The 18,255-nt window shown below is 53.1% G+C and overlaps 1 protein-coding gene across 2 annotated transcripts in view; it reads left to right on the forward strand.

The window, feature by feature from the left end:
* Window positions 1–18,255, forward strand: part of ARAP1 (ArfGAP with RhoGAP domain, ankyrin repeat and PH domain 1) — a 178,010-nt gene that overhangs the window by 90,807 nt on the left and 68,948 nt on the right. For both annotated transcript variants that reach the window (XM_077831760.1, XM_077831726.1), the window contains exons 4-5: window positions 4,693–4,763; window positions 7,296–7,402. In XM_077831760.1, coding sequence (XP_077687886.1) covers window positions 4,693–4,763; window positions 7,296–7,402 — 178 coding nt within the window. The remainder of the gene's footprint in view (window positions 1–4,692; window positions 4,764–7,295; window positions 7,403–18,255) is intronic.

The following is an 18,255-nucleotide window of genomic DNA, read 5'->3' on the forward strand; positions in this document are numbered from 1 at the left end:
CCGGTCGGAACCAAATGCTACTGAAGGGTTGTAAAAACTTCAGAGAGAGACCAGTAATAGAAAAAGTAAACGGGGGGGGGGGGACCCTATCTTGAATTGCACATCAGATGTTTGCTGTAGTATATTTGGGGGACAGAGGAGACACCTTGTCATCCTTTACCGAGGAAATAAACGGCCAGCGAGTTGGCTTCATGAAAGAGGAAGTCTCAGCCAAATTTGACTGAAAATGCTGGAGAAAATGCTAGAGAGAAGCTGCTTTAGACAGGCGGGTAACCTGTTAGGTAGGTTTTGTTTCTAGAAAACATGTTATGATTTTATTTCATATGAAACAATTTGTTTCCACCGTCCTTACTCGCAATCCCTTGTATCTCTCTTTATGGATAATAAGCGTATTCTTGTTTTCACTGTGCATCTAGCTCAGGGCTGTGGTGTGGAGCAAAGTGCCAGTCCCAGGTTGAAACTTACAAGCTGGCGCGTCCTGGTCCTTTGGGAACAGCCGGCCTGGTAGTTCTGTGAGTGTCCAGTGAGAAGGGGCTGGGCACTGCAGGGAACGCTCCGAGGCCGCGGGCGTTGGCGTGTGCCATTCACTGCCCGGTGCAGAGAGGGCGAGGCCTGCGGAGACCTGGCAGGCAGGGCTTGTGCTGCCAGAAGCTGGTGGTTTCAGGGAGCTGACCCATGGCAGGCACAGACAAGATGCCTTCGCACTCAGGGCAAGTGGTGGTGAGGTGCCTCACATCCCTGGGCTCCCCTGGGGAGCGTCACAGCTACTTTAGACTAGGAGAGCAGAGCAATTTTCATCCGCAGCCGCTGAGCAAAGCTGGATGAGAGAGACAGGCCTGGGGACCAATCAGTAAGAGGCATTGACAGCTTTGCTGTGGCCTTGCGTACCTGCCATCCAGGGCTGCCCTATGGACCAGGGTCAGGCCCACAGGTAACCTGAGCGGAGGGAAAGCTGGAGTGGGAACCAGCAGCAAAGCGGTTAAATCTCAAAGTAAAGGGGAGGAAATACTGCTCACTGGGGCTAAAACTCAGGACTCCTGGGTTCTATTCCCTGCTGTGCCACTGACTCACTGTGTGGCCTTGGGCAACTCTCTCAATTTCTGTGGGTCTCAGTTTTCTCCTACGTAAAACGGGGGTTGTGATACTTCCCTTCCTCTCTAGGGCCACATCAGCCCTTAGTTCATGAAGCCGAATGAGGCCTAATTAGTTAAACTCTCTGCGAATTAGTTAAGCTCTGGGTTTGCACTGGGATAATGGGGATTATCATTAAATTCACAGGCCTGCCTCGCACCAGCTGTGTAGCGTTCGGGGTGTGCCGGGGGGCAGTTTAGTCTTTTGCTGCTTTGGAAACCCTCTGTCACTAGAGAGGAGAGGGGTCTCAGCTGTGGGGCCTAGAAAGGGGCTTCTTTATTGAGGCTGCTGGACACACCCAGGTCTTCTGGCTCCCATACTGACAGACGGAGGCTATGCTGCCCTGTGTGGCTGCACAGGGTCTCCCTACATCCTGGCCTGGAGTGAGCAGTCATGGAAGCAATAGCTCAGAACGCTGCACGCTGCACGCTGCAGAGGAAATATGGCAGCAGCTGTAACTGGGTATCCGTGCCCCTTCTGCATTGCCGAAGGAGCCTGGTCGTAGTTCTCTCCCGAAATCGGGCGTCCCAACAAACTCCTACCCCAGGAGAAGAGGCAGCTGGTTCTCTGTGTGCATATAAAGCAGGGGTGGGCAAACTTTTTGCCCCGAGGGCCACATCGGCGTTGCGAACTGTAGGAGGGACAGGTAGGGAAGGCGGTGCCCCCCAAACAGCCTGGCCCCTGCCCCCGCCCCCTATTCACCCCCTCCCACTTCCTGCCCCCTGACTGCCCCCCTCAGAACCCCTGACCCATCCAACTCCCCCTGCTCCTTGTCCCCGATCGCCCCCTCCTGGGACCCCACCCCCATCCAACCCCCCTGCTCCCTGTCCCCTGACTGCCCCGACCCCTATCCACACCCCTGCCCCCTGACAGGCCCTCTGGGACTCCCATGCGTATCCAACCTCCCCTGTCCCCTAACCCCGCCCCCCGAACCTCCGCCCCATCCAACCGCTGCCCCCTGACTGCCCCCCGGGACCTCCTGCCCCTTATCTAACCCCCCCTTCCCGCTTCCCACCCCATTACCATGCTGCTCAGAGTGGTAGGACTGGCTTATTGGAAAGCTTGGGAGGTGGGCGGGCGCAAGTCGTGCTATCCGCACGGCGGCATAGCTCCAGGGGAGGGGCCGGGGGCTAGCCTCCCCAGCTGGGAGCTCAAGGGCTGGGCAGGACGGTCCCATGGGCCGGATGTGGCCCGTGGGCTGTAGCACTGAAATGCAGCCACCTCTGGGGTGGGACGCATCAGCCACTCTGCAATAGCTGCACGGGTAGCAGCGTAAGATAACCACTTGAATATGTACCTAGAGCCCCAGGCAGGATTGTGCCTGGGTGACTAGCCTGTGCCACCGGCCATGGCCCAGCAGCTATCCTGCTGTTTTGATCTCTGTCATACCTAGCTCGGGTAGAGGGACTTGTGCAGCATTCACACCTCCCATTGCTATGTAGACTCACCTGAGGAGGGGTAATTAAGGGGGGTTCCTCCTATGAAACCGACAGGGAGGCTGGAGCCATTGCATGCTCTGGAATTTGGCAGATATGCCCATGCTCGGCAAAGACAGCCACGGGCTCTTTCAGGACTGCAGGTGGCCAGGGCCTTGTTTTTACAGCTCATTTGTTCAAATGCTTGAATCTAAATAGTGCTTCATGCCTTGGGTGTTCCAAAAAGAAATAAATCAGGGAGCTCTCTTCCAGCCTCGAGTATCCCAAGGTCCCAGGAGAAATTCCCCGCCTTCAGAGGCTGGGGTACTGGGAGACACAGTCTTACCAAGCCTGGCTGTCTTACCAAGGGACAGATTTGATACATAACCTCATACGTAGTTAGCTTTGCCAGAAAGCAGCCACACCTGCCTCTAGACTCCGGATGACCACATAGCAGTGTTTAACACTGGCAGTTAGCACCCTGGTTCCTATAGCTCTTGTTCTTTATAAAGGTTAAATAAATGGCCCATTTTGTTTTCCTCCCCTGACTCTTACCTCCCTCCTGTTTCTGAATGGAGCCTTTGATTCATTGCACTGGATGATTAGTGCTCACCTGTAGGAGATGCAGCCACTTACGATTTCTCCCTGCAGCTCCAGCCCTGTCTTCAACGCTCCATCAAACACTAGCTCAGCATCCGATGAAGTGAGCTGTAGCTCATGAAAGCTTATGCTCAAATAAATTGGTTAGTCTCTAAGGTGCCACAAGTACTCCTTTTCTTTTTGCGAATACAGACTAACACGGCTGTTACTCTGAAACCTAGCTCAGCATATTACCAGAGAAAAAACTCCTTTCAAAATCACTCTAGAAACACAAACTCCTCTGGAAAAAAACAACAAAAAAGGAACCAACAGAATGTACCACTACCCTTTCTCATGGTCTCGTCCTTCCATAACCTCGCCTCCGTGACGGCTGTCTGTCATTCCTTTGCTGTGCTCTGTCTAATTTAGGCTTCAATATTGCAGTCCTCAGACAAAACGCCCACTGATTTCAGGTTCAGGCTCTTAGGAGAGGGATTCAAATGATGTATTAACGGGAGTGTCGTACGTAAGACACGGGAGGTCATTGTCCGGCTCGACTCAGCACTGGTGAGGCCCCAGCTGGAGAACTGTGTCCAGTTCTGGGGGCCGCACTTTAGGGAGGATGGGGATGGAGAGAGTCCAGAGGACAGCAACAAAAATGATCAAAGGTTTAGAAAACCTGAGCTTCGGGAAGGTTAAAAAAACTGGACACGTTTAGTTTTGAGAAAAGACAACTGAGGGGGGACCCGAGAACAGTCTTCAAATCTGTTGAGGGCCTTTCTAAAGAGACGGGGATCAATTGTTCTCCATGTCCACTGAAGGTCGGACAAGAAGCAATGGGCTTAATTTGCAGCCAGGGAGATTTAGGCCAGATATTAGGAAAAACTTTCTAACTCTCAGGGGAGTTAAACTCTGGAACAGGCTTCCAAAGGAGGTTGTAGAATCCCCTCACTGGAGGTTTGTAAGACCAGGTTGGACAAACCCCTGTCAGGGCCGGTCTAGGTTTGCTTGGTCCTACCTCAGCGCAGGGGACTAGAAATGATAACCTCTCGAGGTCCCTCCAGTACAACAATTCTGCGATCTTGTGATGTGTAAAGCCCCTGGGTGCTGTGGGAATCAGAGGGGATATGAGCGAGGCATTGCCAGATAGCAAAAAGCAGAGTGCGCTGGATGACAGCTGTTGCAGTGTGTGACCTTTAGAAGCCGTTCATAGAAAGCCTTTCCCCAGTCTAGTGTAATTCATGGAAGGGTCTTGGCGTGCTTGACAAAATTAGCCTAATTTTACAGATGGGGAAACTGAGGCATAGAGAGGAGAAGTGCCATGGGCAGGGTCACCCAGGGAGTCTGTAGCAGAGCTATGAAGCTCAAACCACCTGAATCCCACTCGGGTGCCCTCCCCCAGGACAATGTTGCCTCTTGCAGTGAGAGTTGTGTTTCTGCCTGGCTGGGTGTGGGAGCAGGCACAAGAAAGTGGTTGACGGGAGCACAGCAATCTCAGGGTGCCTGCTCCCTGAACCCCCTTTCGACTGAACAATGTTTCTCAGCCTCCCTTTGTATCTCTTCGCAGACAACTCTGACTATGAAGAACCCCCGTGGGAGGAGGAATTGGCAGCTGCCACGGGAGAAATGAGTGACAAGGTTGGCTCATAATACGGCGCAGCGTGTCCGGGCTTTCTGGCTCTCTCAGCGGGTCGGTCTGTCTGTCTGGCCTGTCTTCCGTTTTAAAAGACAAGAAGAGAGAAAATGGCCCCAATGTTGTATGGAAAGGAGGTGGGGGATGGGGTGGAAAAATCAGATGATCCCAGTAACTTTAGACCATGGCATTCATTCCAGAGGGCCAGAGAGTGTCCAGGACTCGGACGCTCGCTGCTGAAATGCAACCAAGTCTGGCATGGAACGCAGCAGCTGTTAACGGCACACAGCAACACTGCACAGTGCTTTAGGACAGGAAGTGAAGAAGAACGCTGCATCTAATTGAAACTGTAGGGGGATGTGAGGGAGGCAGAACGTTGTTACCCAAATTTTGTCCGTGGTACAGGGGATAGTGCCTGTCTAACGCTCCTACCAGTGACAGGGTGAGTTAGGACGTGAAGGGGCTTGGGTTGCTGTTGGGACATGAGAGCAGAAATGCTGCTTTCGGGGACAACCCTGAAGAGCATGAGGCCCGGTTCTGCCTTTGACTGGCCACAGCTGATTCATATGTTTCAATTCTGTCTGTTCTAATACCAGCCCCGTAGGCTCTCGAGCTGCAAATCAGAGGCAGTGCTGAGGGGTGCCAGGCTCCCAGAGCCGGTGACAGTAAGAGGAGCCTGGCCCCAAATTTTCTGGTGCCCTACACAGCTGCATGCTGCTCCAGAGGCCAGCCTGATCCCCCAGCCAGCTGAGCTGGCCAGGAAAGCTGCCCCTGCCCCAGCCCCACTCCACCTCTTCCCCAAAGCATCCGCTCCAGCCCTGCCCCCACTCCACCCCTTCCCTAAAGCCCCTGCTCTGCCCCCACCCTGCCTCTTCTCACCCCTGCTCTGCCACAACCCTGCCTTCACTCTACCCCTTCCCCTGAGCTACGTCCCGGGGGACTGCAGCAGGGGTCAGGCCTGACCCTGCACTCACCCGGCGGTGGGAAGTGGAGTGACCCAGCCACGCTGTCAGTGAGTGCTGGGGCGGCAGTTCCCCACAACCCCCCAAGTCTGGGAGCCAGGGGAGGGGAGCGGAGCAGGCTGGGGCCGGGTCGCTCCACTTCCCCCACCCCGTGAGTGTGGGGTCGGACCCACCCTGCAATCACCGGGCGGCAGGAAGTGGAGCAACCTGGCCCCAACCCACTCCGCTCCTCCGGCTTGTGCTGGGGGGCGGTTTCCCCCTTGCCCCCCAAGCCATAAACCTTCTCCTGCCCCCCACAGACATTGGGGCGCAGCCCCCCTCCCACGGAGGACTAAGAATGCCCCCTCCCGCCACAGAGGCCTGGGGCCAGCCCCCCTTCCCCATATCTATAGATGGCCCTGGAGGAGCCTAAATCCCTCTGAGGATCTGCGCCTAGGTTCTGGAATAAATGCACCCTCAGTTCAATGTGAGCTGCCTCTGGTGTAGTGATCCTCAGTTTGTGGTGGTGGGGTGTGGGCTGTGGACATTTGTGCTGAGCTGGGCTGCTTGTGTGTGTCCGAGTCTTTGTCTGTGCACGCTCCTCTCCGCCGGAGAGGAAATGCAGAACTTTTCACCAAAACCCAACGCAGCAATTTTGATTTCTGGAAATAAAGTGCCCAACGGCCAACCTCTACCTCCGGCTGCACTTCCCTGTACTGTGAGGGCGGTGCATGCTCCTCTGAGGGCAGAAGAGCTAGGACGTTGGAGGGGGGCCATCAGTTACAGACACTGGCCTCTCCTCTCCGGGGGCTTGGGTTCAGGAATCACATGCTGTGAGTTTGGTCTCCAGCTAGACCCATCACTGCCTGTAATCGCAGTCTAGCACGACTGGCCTTCTCTGTCCAAGAGAGGCCCAGGGCTGGAATAGCAAGGGGTGCTGCAAGTCGGGATTGGTGAGTATTGGCAAAGCTGGGTGGGGACCCAGGACTGGCGTAGCAGAGGGGCTGCAGGTCAGGAGTGGGGGGCATCTGCAGAGCTGGGTGGGAGAAGCTTGCACATCCTCTGCCCCTCCCAGGCCTGGCTTTTCCTTAGCACCAAATTCACGCCAATGAAGGAAGTAAACATGAGTCACTCCCGGAGGCCACACGTGAACCCATGGCGTGCACTGTCTCTCTCTCTGAGTGGATCCTGGCCGTGCTGAGGACGTTCCCCACGTTGTGTGTCTGAGGAGCTGGCTGGGAGGGGCGCATCCCTGTGCGAGTGTGCTGGGGTGGGGTGGGGTTTGTGCTCACAATGGCCCCGTCTCCTCCCTTTCCCTCCCCCTTTGGGCTGGCTAGTCCCCCAGAGGACTCAGCCTCGCCCGTCAGCTGGACCGCTTGGAGGAACCCAGGGTTATTACGCAGGCAGCTGGCCTGCGGCTGGGACCCGAGTTAGCGAGGTGCTAATGCAGGCTCAGGTCTGTCTGCATGAGCTGCAACGTGGGCAGAGCATGCAGGGGTGTGGGACTGCTTCATCCCGGCTGCACCGGCCAGCCCCGCTGACAGCAGGGACAGAAATGGCTGTTGCGCGTCACCCTCCCTGTCTCTGTCTCTGCAGGACGATGCCGAGACCATGAGGGGGAGGCCATGCCCGGAGCGAGTCAACAGCTTGTTCAGCGAGGACGAGCTCATTGAAGACTATTACGACCAGCCGCCGGCTGCCAAGTAGGGACCGCCTCTGCCATCCCCTTCTCCTCCTCCTCCTCCTACGTGTGTGCATGTGTTCTCCCCCCTTCTGTGCTGCCCCTGCTGTGGTGAATTATGGAGTCAGTGAAGGACCGATCAGGTGGCTGACAGCAGCCTCGGAAGGGAGGCAGTGCTGAGCGTTACACATGCAGGCCCTAGGAGATCTAGCTTGGGCTGGCAGATCCTTGGCTACTTAAAAGCACCTCATTTCTCATGCGAGCTTGTTATATGCATTCCTTTGGGCCAGACACCGCTCTGAGTGATGCCTGTGTAAATCCAGAGCCACCCTTCTGAAGGGAGTGGAGTGACTCTGGATTTACCCTGGCATTGCTGAGAGCAGGATCATAAGTACATAATGGATCTGGCCCTTTGCATTTGATTTTACCCAAAGAACCCGGCCTGCCTTCGGCCTGTCCTACCACCAGGATCGCCACGGTGTCTGTCGCTGTGCCGATCTCTGCAGACTCTCCTGAGCAGCTCAGAGCCAGTCACCCTTCCGTCTCCACGCATCCCTCCCTCCCAAGCGGGCTCAGGCTGCTGGCCGCCCATTCAGCAGATCTGACCATAGGGACAGCAGAAGCCCTGGCCGGTGAGACCAAAACAGCTTGCTTGCCCTTGCTACCGAACTTGTTAGCTCTCCTGTTCTCTTTAATTTGGTTCAATTTAATTCATTTTGGAAGTGAATTCAGCTAAACCGAATTAAGGTCAGTTAATTCAGAATGAGAGCACCCGCACAAGGATTTAATGCTGTTTAACCAATCCACTTGAAATTGACACCTTTAGTTGATTTGGATTAACTTTCCTGAGGCCACGCCTACACCACAAATTTATATTGACTCGAGTGACGTCAGCATACAGCCACTGCAGTCAGTACGTTGTGTGTGTGTGTGCATACGTGGCTCCTTGTTTCACTGGAGTGTGTACTTACTCCAAGTGCCTGTGTAGATGCAGAGTGTGGTGCACCATGGGTAGGTATCCCACTGTGCAACTTGCCACCATCCAGCGCTCTGTCTTTTGGGAAGTTTTGGCAATGCATGATGGGACCGAAGTGTGTCGCACAGCGGTGACTGGGAGCATGGGGTCAACTTCCCAGTTTGCAAGGGTCTCCAACCCATAATGGCATCTGTATCCCATCATTTTTGCACCTTTCTTCAAAACCCAACAACCCGCACGGCCCTCCTTGCTGTCTGCCATCTCTGACAGAAGCAAGGAGCCTGTGCAGCTCTGCACCATTGTCACGAGCGTTGCAAGCACAGGATCTTGGAGTGTGTACAGAGCTGCAAGAAGAACCAAACGACTGGGGAACATGATGATTTCTTGGACAACAGATGGCTGTGGCACATAGCAAGAACCAATTCAAGGTTGTTGGGGGCATTCATGGAGCAGCTGCAGGCGGTGGAGTGCTGCTTCTGGGTCTGGGAAACAGACACTGCCTGGTAGGATCTCATTGTAATGCAGGTTTGGGATGACAAGCTGTGACTGCTGAACTTTCAGATGCACAAAGCTACATGCCTGGATCTGTGTGCCAGACTCGTCCCAGCTTGCCAGCACAGGGGCACCAACATAAGAGCTGCATTGACAGCGGAGAAGCGAATGGTGCTTGCACTGTGGGAACTTGCAATACCAGATTGCTCCTGGTCAGTCAAGAGTCATTTTGGAGTTGGGAAATCCACCGTGGGGACCGCTGTCATGCAAGTGTGCAGGGCCATTAATTGCCTCCTGCCACGCAGGACTCTGACTCTGGACATCGTGCAGGACATAGTGGATGGCCTTGCAACTGAGGATCCCGAACTGTGGCGGAGTGATAGAGGGCACGCATATTCCTATTTTGGGACCAGACCACCTTGGCACTGAGTAGATGAACAGAAAGGCCTACTTTTCTGTGATTATGCAAGCGCTGGTAGATCACCAGGGAAGCTTCACTAATGTCAGTGCTGGACGATCAGGGAAGGTGTATGACGCTCGCGTTTTTAAGAACACAGGCCTGTTCAGAAAGCTACAAGCAGGAGCTTCCTTTCCCAACAGGTGGATTACCACTGGGAATGTTGAAAAGTCAGTAGTGATCCTGGGGGACCCAGCCTACCCCTTGCTCTTTTGGCTCATGAAGCTGTACACTGGCCACCTCGACAGCACCAAGGAATGATTCAACTAGCGGCTCAACAGGTGCAGAATGACAGTTGAGTGTGCTTTTGGTTGTTTGAAGGGTCGCTGCGTTGTTTAACTCACAAGATTGGACCTCAGTGAGAAAAAAATCCCAATGGTTCTAGCTGCCTGCTGTGTCCTGCATAATATCTATGAAGCAAAGCGGGAAAAGTTTCCATCAGGGTAGAGGGCGGAGGTGGAGCAGCTGTCTGCTGACTTTGAACAGGCTGCTTTGAACACTGCTGCAACGAGTGGGATGGATGGATGGAGGGACAAACTACCCAAGGCCCAAAGGCTGTTTCGGGAAGCCCCGTTCATTGCACTAACGCAAAGCTCGAGAAGGGGCGGGTTAACCCTGACACACACTCAGCAAATTTGCGGATGATACTAAACTGGGAGGAGTAGTAGATACGCTGGAGGGCAGGGATAGGATACAGAGGGACCTAGACAAATTGGAGGATTGGGCCAAAAGAAATCTGATGAGGTTCAATAAGGATAAGTGCAGGGTCCTGCACTTAGGACGGAAGAACCCAATGCACAGCTACAGACTAGGGACCGAATGGCTAGGGCAGCAGTTCTGCGGAAAAGGACCTAGGGGTGACAGTGGACGAGAAGCTGGATATGAGCCAGCAGTGTGCCCTTGTTGCCAAGAAGGCCAATGGCATTTTGGGATGTATAAGTAGGGGCATAGCGAGCAGATCGAGGGATGTGATCGTCCCCCTCTATTCGACATTGGTGAGGCCTCATCTGGAATACTGTGTCCAGTTTTGGGCCCCACACTACAAGAAGGATGTGGATAAATTGGAGAGAGTCCAGCGAAGGCCAACAAAAATGATTAGGGGTCTGGAACACATGAGTTATGAGGAGAGGCTGAGGAAACTGGGATTGTTTAGTCTGCAGAAGAGAAGAATGAGGAGGGATTTGATAGCTGCTTTCAACTACCTGAGAGGTAGTTCCAGAGAGGATGGTTCTAGACTATTCTCAGTGGTGGAAGAGGACAGGACAAGGAGTAATGGTCTCAAGTTGCAGTGGGGGAGGTTTAGGTTGGATATTAGGATAAACTTTTTCACTAGGAGGGTGGTGAAACACTGGAATGCGTTGCCTAGGGAGGTGGTGGAAACTCCTTCCTTAGAAGTTTTTAAGGTCAGGCTTGACAAAGCCCTGGCTGGGATGATTTAATTGGATATGGGTCCTGCTTTTGAGCAGGGGGTTGGACTAGATGACCTTCAGGAGTCCCTTCCAACCCTGATATTCTATGATTCTATGACTCTATGCTATCTTGGCTCAACTCTAACCAGCTCACTAAGCCCGGATAGAGAACTTGATGCCAGAATCTGAAAAGCCTCTGTCACCGCTGGCAAACTTACCTCACGTGTCTGGAACAACAAGCTGCTGGCCCTGAATATCAGGCTTGTGGCCTCGGTACCCCCCTTTACGGCTGTGAAAACTGGGTCACAGGAGTGGAGATTGGACAGCTTCCAATCTAAGAAAAATCCTTGGAGTCACTTGGGACCAACGGATCATCAATAACGAGATCCTAGAGAGAACCAGCCTACAGTCTATGCAGACTACGCTGGACGCTCGCAGGCTTCGCTGGCTGGGATGCATGGAATAGGTCCCTACAAGCCTCTAGATCATCTGCTGAAGGCTGTGCTGTATGGCCAACTCAAGACCTGCCTGCGACGCAGAGCCAGGCCAAAGTCTGGTACAGCAACAAGGTCAGGCAAGGTCTCAAGAAATTCAGCATTCCTCCTGACAACTGGGAGAGGCCTGCTCACGTCCGCTCAGTCTGGACAAGACATGTCAAGGCTAGTGCAGTCATCATGGAGAAACATCAGGAAGCAGAGTGTGCTCCAAGCACCATCTGGCGAGTCGACCTGTAGCCACTGTGGGAAGGTTTGCCGCTTGTGCATTGGGCTTTTCTCCCACACCACTGTCAAGGACCATTGATGGACTGGCTTTGTCGTGTTTCCTTTCGTCTGTCAAGATGTTGGATGGTCACATAAGGCAGAGGTAGTGCGCTGATCCCTGACGCCATGTTAATGTGGAGGGAGGGTACAGGGAGGTCCTGATATTGAGTTCTCAACAGGCTGCAGAGGGAGGTGAGTCTGGGACTGTTGAATCTGCAGGTCCACCAGAGTCTGCAGCATCTGAAGGCCACAATGGCAGCAGATGAAGATAAAACACACAGAGGTATCACTGTCAGTGCGATCACGACAGAAAATGAAACGTAAGATGCTGAACTCACTCCCCTAAAGTTTTAAGCACTGCATTCTCACTTCTGCTTGGGATTTCCAGTCACAGCACGAGTCCTGGTGAGTATGGCTCACCAGGGGCTGGGGAAATGAGGAGGGAATTGCTCGGTTGCATGATTGCAGCAGTATGGGGCAAACAGCGCTGAATACTGGCACCGTTTCCCTCAGGCATCGGTGGTTTCAGCTGATATCTCACTCCTGAAGGTCACAAAGGCAGTTCTGCCTGCACAGCCTCTTCTCCACACAGGCCCAGGAGATCCAGTATCTCCTGTCCACTCCCAGCAGGAGCGTGTCGGCAGCTGGCCAGCTGCACCCAACGGTGGAGAACTGCTGGGGGTGCGTGCCAAACCGGGCCACCAGGAAAAGGCATTTCAAAAATGTGCGGGGCTTTAAAGGGGAGGGGAGTTTCCGGTCTCCGTGACCCCTGGGCAGTGGAGTTTACAATGGTGACCACAGCGGTCTGCGCCGGGCATTGTGGGACAGCCGCTGGAGGACAGTTAGGGTCAACATAAGGAATGCAGTACCCACACATGCACCGCGTTGAGCTGGGTGCATCGCCTGGGACTGTATGCTGCTCTGCCACAGAACCTCCACCTCGCCGTGTAACCGGGCGCTTATGTCAGTGGGATACCAATTGACGTGCAGGCCCACGCACACAGCTAGGCCGACATAAGCTGCCTTGTGTCGATCTAACTTTGTCACGTACACCAGGCCTGAGTTTCCCTGTGCAGACAAGCCCTAGGACACGCTGGCTTCTGTGTTGGCCCTGGACGTTTTACTAGATTTGGGTCAATACTGCAAAAAAGCCATCTCCGCCATGGAAAGCTCTCTTGTTTGCGTGCTGCTAACCTGCTCCCGAGTGACTGGGGCTCGCAGGAGGCCTGCCCGGGGAGAGAGCGTGGTGTAGCTGTATGGGCCTGAACCCTAATGCCGGATGGGTGGGGGCAGCCATCCTATGCGTGTGTCCACATAGTGCTAGGCAAATCGACCCCAGTAAACAATCAGCGTCTGTCATCTAAACCCATCCCTTTCCTTAGGGGGAGGGTGGGCTCAGTGGTTAGAGTGCTTGCCAGAGACCTAGGTTCAATCCTCTGTTCTGTCCCTGTGTCTCCAAGTGCTTTGCAGAGGAGCAGTGTGGCTTGGGGGAGGTCTAGGTTGGCTATTAGGAAACACTGTATTTTTCTGTACTGGGATGCACAGGCCACCAAGTTCTTCCCTTATGCTCAGCCTAGTTCCACAGGCCAATGCATCTTTGTACTTTTAAGGGGCTGCAAAAGCACGGGAGGAAGCTCAACACACAGTGTTGTAGGTTTCTCCCTCCCCTCTTCCGCAAGGATTTTAAATCTACTTTGTAGCAGGCTAGGACAGAAAGACTGGCTGCACAGGCGAAAGGCAGGTTCTGTCCGTTTGCTGGTTCTCTAGCCGTTCAATCCATCATCAAAGCACCTCACATTTGATTTCTTTGGGGTTTCATTCCAAAAACTTAAAGCTAAATAAACCTGAAGTCAGTCCTCATTTTTCTGCCCCAACTCAAACTAACTTCTTTCCCGAGTGGGAAATGTTGGGTAAGCACGGGGTGTGATTCGAGAAGGGAATGAGAACACAGGTCAATTCCTGCTGACTGGCACAACTGTGTAGCCTTATTGACTTCAGGGAGAACAGATTTTTGCACAAGAATAGATTTTGGTCCCTTCTGCTTTTTCACATGTGGTATAAGCAGAATCTCATTCACTTTCCTCCCCTAAACTCTGAGCACTTTAAGGAAAATAAATAAGCACGGTCTGCTTGATTTACACATGCAAACGAAACAGGAAGCTCTCCCTACATTCTACACCAGCCCTCAACAAACACCAGACCGGATGTAACAAGGATGTTACTACAGCAGCCATGGTTGGACTGTTCTTTTGAAAGATCCTTAATGGTTCTTTTAAGATGCTGATTTTCAGTGAAGTCTATTTGTTCAGGGGGGCAGAGAACTCAACAGGGAATAGCTCTGTTTTGTCACTCCTAGTCATTCAAAAACTGAAAGGCTTTAGATTAAGTTTGTTTAATGTATATAGAGTGATTTTGAAGAGCGAAGGTAGTACAGAAGTGATAAATATTATGACTGGGCAACCATCTAAAGATCTGTTTCAGAGTAGCAGCCGTGTTAGTCTGTATTCACAAAAAGAAAAGGAGTACTTGTGGCACCTTAGAGACTAACCAGTTTATTTGAGCATAAGCTTTCGTGAGCTACAGCTCACTTCATCGGATGCATAAAGTGGAAAGTACAGTGAGGAGATTTTATATATACACACAGACCATGAAAAAATATACACTGTAAGGAAAGTGTTCACTTAAGATGAGCTATTACCAGCAGGAGAGTGGGGTGGGGGGAGAGAAAACCTTTTGAAGTGATAATCAAGGTGGGCCAATTCCAGTACATTTCCAGGAGTTAACAAGAACGTCTGAGGAACAGTGGGGGGGGGGGGGGAGGCGGGGGGGAGGGAAGGAGTAAACAAGGGGAAATAGTTTCACTTAGTATAATGACTTAACCACTCCCAGTCTCTATTCAAGCCTAAGTTAATTGTATCCAATTTGCAAATTAATTCCAATTCAGCAGTCTCTTGTTGGAGTCTGTTTTCGAAGTTTTTTTGTTGAAGGATAGTCACTCTGAGATCAGAAATCGAGTGACCAGAGAGATTGAAGTGTTCTCCGACTGGTTTTTGAATGTTATAATTCTTGACATCTGATTTGTGTCCATTTATTCTTTTACATAGAGACTGTCCAGTTTGACCAATGTACATGGCAGAGGGGCATTGCTGGCGCATGATGGCATATATCACATTGGTAGATGTGCAGGTGAACAAGCCTTTGATAGTGTGGCTGATGTGATTAGGCCCTATGATGGTGTCCCCTGAATAGATATGTGGGCACCGTTGGCAATGGGCTTTGTTGCAAGGATAGGTTCCTGGGTTAGTGGTTCTCTTGTGTGGTGTGTGGTTGCTGGTGAGTATTTGCTTCAGGTTGGGTGGCTGTCTGTAGGCAAGGACTGGCCTGCCTCCCAAGATCTGTGAGAGTGATGGGTTGTCCTTCAGGACAGGTTGTAGATCCTTGGTGATGCGTTGGAGAGGTTTTAGTTGGGGGCTGACGGTGACGGCTAGTGGCGTTCTGTTATTTTCTTTGTTGGGCCTGTCCTGTAGTAGGTGACTTCTGGGAACTCTTCTGGCTCTGTCAATCTGTTTCTTCACTTCCGCAGGTGGGTATTGTAGTTGTAAGAACGCTTGATAGAGATCCTGTAGGTGTTTGTCTCTGTCTGAGGGGTTGGAGCAAATACGGTTGCATCGCAGAGCTTGGCTGTGGACGATGGACCGTGCGGTGTGGTCAGGGTGAAAGCTGGAGGCATGTAGGTAGGAATAGCGGTCAGTCGGTTTCCGGTATAGGGTGATGTTTATGTGACCGTCGCTTATTAGCACCGTAGTGTCCAGGAAGTGGATCTCTTGTGTGGACTGGTCCAGGCTGAGGTTAATGGTGGGATGGAAATTGTTGCGATCATGGTGGAACTCCTCAAGGGCTTCCTTCCCATGGGTCCAGATGGCGAAGGTGTCCTCAGTGCAGCGCACGTAGAGTCGGGCCTTAAGGGGCGAGAGCTGAGGAAGCGTGGCTCTTGTGTGGCAGCCTTAATGGGTGAAGCAAGTCAGGGGCACTGCCCCTGTGTCCCTTCTAGCTGTTACCTTTTCCTTACGGAAAGCTTAAAACAAACAAATGCAAACCGTAGGGGGCTGGTGCACACAGGACTCATGCTTAAAAAGTCTCACGTCCAAGCTGCTGATCACACAGTCTAGAATAGATAATACTTAGTCCTGCTTGCACAGGGTGCGGGGGACCGGACTAGATGACCTCTCAAGGTCCCTTCCTGTCCTACGAGTCCATTCCATGATTTTGATTGCGGCAGAGCTTGGTGACAGAAGGGCCTGATGTGGTGAATCACTGGAGATTAACTACACAAACTGGGTGTCATCCCACAAATAATATTTGGGTGCAATGCGAAACCTGAAATTCATTGTCGTCCGCGAGTGCAACACGGGGAGGCAGCTTTCAGAGCAAGACAGCCTGAAATACAACGCCACCCAATGTAACTTCCCCGCTCCTACTTCCTCTGCTTCAGTGGATTTTACACCTGCGTGTTTTTCTTTTACATAATAAAAGCTGGCTGCACCCCAGACCGCAGTCAGAGGGCGGTAGGGTCTGTGGGGTAGAGCAGCGCTACTCAAAGTGGGGGTGGTCCACGGACCACGGCCGGTCCATGAGCCATTGGCTGCTGGTCTGCACGCACACTGGAAAAAAAAAATGACCAGTCCCCAACATCAGATAGCTTGAGAAGCACTGGTGTCGAGTCCATAGCTTGGGGGAAACGCCTGCAGGGCTTGGCTTTGCACTGCGCCATGTGGAGAGCTGAGGGTGGAAGCACCAGTTGGAAAGAGGGGAGCAGGATGGGGAATGTTGCAGTGATCACCCTCAGACAGATGAGCAATCCACTACCTGGAGGAAGGAGGCCTAAGAGAAGGCCAGCATCGCATCCCCGGTGCTACCTCTTACTCAGAAGTATCTGTTTGAAGACTTGAGTGTCGTGAGAGTAGAATAAACTTGTTCATTTTAGCTAATTAAATAATATGTAAATATATATGTAGAGAAATGTTTGAAGACTTCATCATTTTGTTTGCAGTACATCATTCGTAGTTAGCCCTGCCCTCCCGTTAGCCTTCGGCCCCTCAGAACCTTCATCCTGCCCTGCCTCTAGGGCAGGAACTTCCAATCCCGCAGCAGCGGCTGTCCCCTACAGATCGAGACCTGGATGGTCCCGGGAGAGCACGTACCCCTTCTGGGCAGCGTGAGGGCACTTTGGGGGCAGGGAGTGATTTTTTTTCCCTACCACTGCCTGGGCTCTGTGGATAAGCCGAGCATTTCAGGGTCCAGTGCAAGGAATTCTGAGTGCCTTCCATTTAAGATTGACTGCAAGGAGCCTGGTCCTTAGTGGACGTCATGGCTAAGCTCCCTTACTGGGCTGTCGGGAACACTGCTCGGGGTGGAGGGCTTTGGAGAGCCGGGAAGGCCCATAGAGCTGAAAGCCATTGCCATTTTTCTGTCAAAGTCCTGGGAGGAGAGAGGGGAGAAATAGATTGGCTTTGTGCTTGTCTCAGGTGACAGGCTGCTGTCACTTTGGTTTGCAGATCCCCCTCTTGGTAATTAATCATCATCCCCAACTGTAGGCGAGGACTCTGTGGGTGCTCAGCATCCACTGGCAGCACCCTTATCAGCTCTCTCCCACCCCACCAGCGTCTCCTGCCCACTGGTGGCTCCACTGATCAGCACCTCCCACTCCCTCCCAGTGCCTCTGGCCTGCCATGGATCAGCTGTTTAGCAGCGTGCAGGAGGTGCTGGGGGTGGGGAGGAGTGAGGGCAGGGGGTGTTCAGGGGAGGGGGTGGAATGGGGCAAGAAGAGGTGGGGCAGGGGCGGGAAAGGCAGGGTGGGGGTCAGGGCCTGGGGCAAAGTGGGGGTCAAGCACCCTTTCCCCCCTACCCCCGGCAAGGCCAAAATTGGCAGCTGTGACCCGACCTACAGACCCCAAGTGGAGGAGATGTGCCTCGGCTGTAATGGAGCACGTGGTTAGAGTCCAGCAGAAGACCAAAGACTGCCTCAGCCACTCTGGGGGAGTGAGCTGGGCCGGGGAAGGTGTGCAGCCTGTTTGCTCTAGTCCTGGAGAGGGACCTCAGGCAGATGGGCTGGGACAGGGTGGAAGGGAGATGAGGTTTGTGGTCTCCACCGCAGACGCCGGACGTACCCACAGGGCTGTGCTCTCTCTCTCCTTCCTTCCCTGTCTGTTGGGGTGGCCCCAAATGGGTCCTAGATGTTCTATGCAAATCCTCCCTGTGCTCCTGTCCTCGTTTTAGAGAGTGGGCCTGGCTCTTTGTACCAGCTCCAGTCAGTGAAGTCACAGAGTTAAATCAGGGATGGCTTTGGCCCCTGCTTGATACCATGTGTGTCTGGGCTCACTCGCCCCTGGCCTCAAGCTGACCCCTTTGCTGCACCCACTACTGGAAAGGAGGAGTCATGCCCCAGAGACTTCTCCGCTGAGAGATCCTTTCGGTGCTCAACCAGCCCCCGTTCTCCTTGTGAAATTCCACCCGCATCTCGCATTACGGACCCTGCCTTTGGCTGCCGTTCCTTGGGCTTGGCTTAGCCAGGAGGGGGAGCCTGGTTACTCTTGTTTCAGATATACTGCTATGTCTCAGTAGTATACAGCGGGATCGGGGCTCCCATTGCGCTGGTCATTATACAACTCCTGCATCCTTCTCCCCCCCTCCCCCCAAATAGCACACACTAAGTCCTCGCCCTGCCCCCCAGCCAGCATGGCTGCTTTAAAACAGACCCTTTGCTCAGGGTAATACATTATC

The sequence above is a fragment of the Eretmochelys imbricata genome, chromosome 1 (assembly GCF_965152235.1).
Source record: "Eretmochelys imbricata isolate rEreImb1 chromosome 1, rEreImb1.hap1, whole genome shotgun sequence".
Lineage (NCBI taxonomy): Eukaryota > Metazoa > Chordata > Testudines > Cheloniidae > Eretmochelys > Eretmochelys imbricata.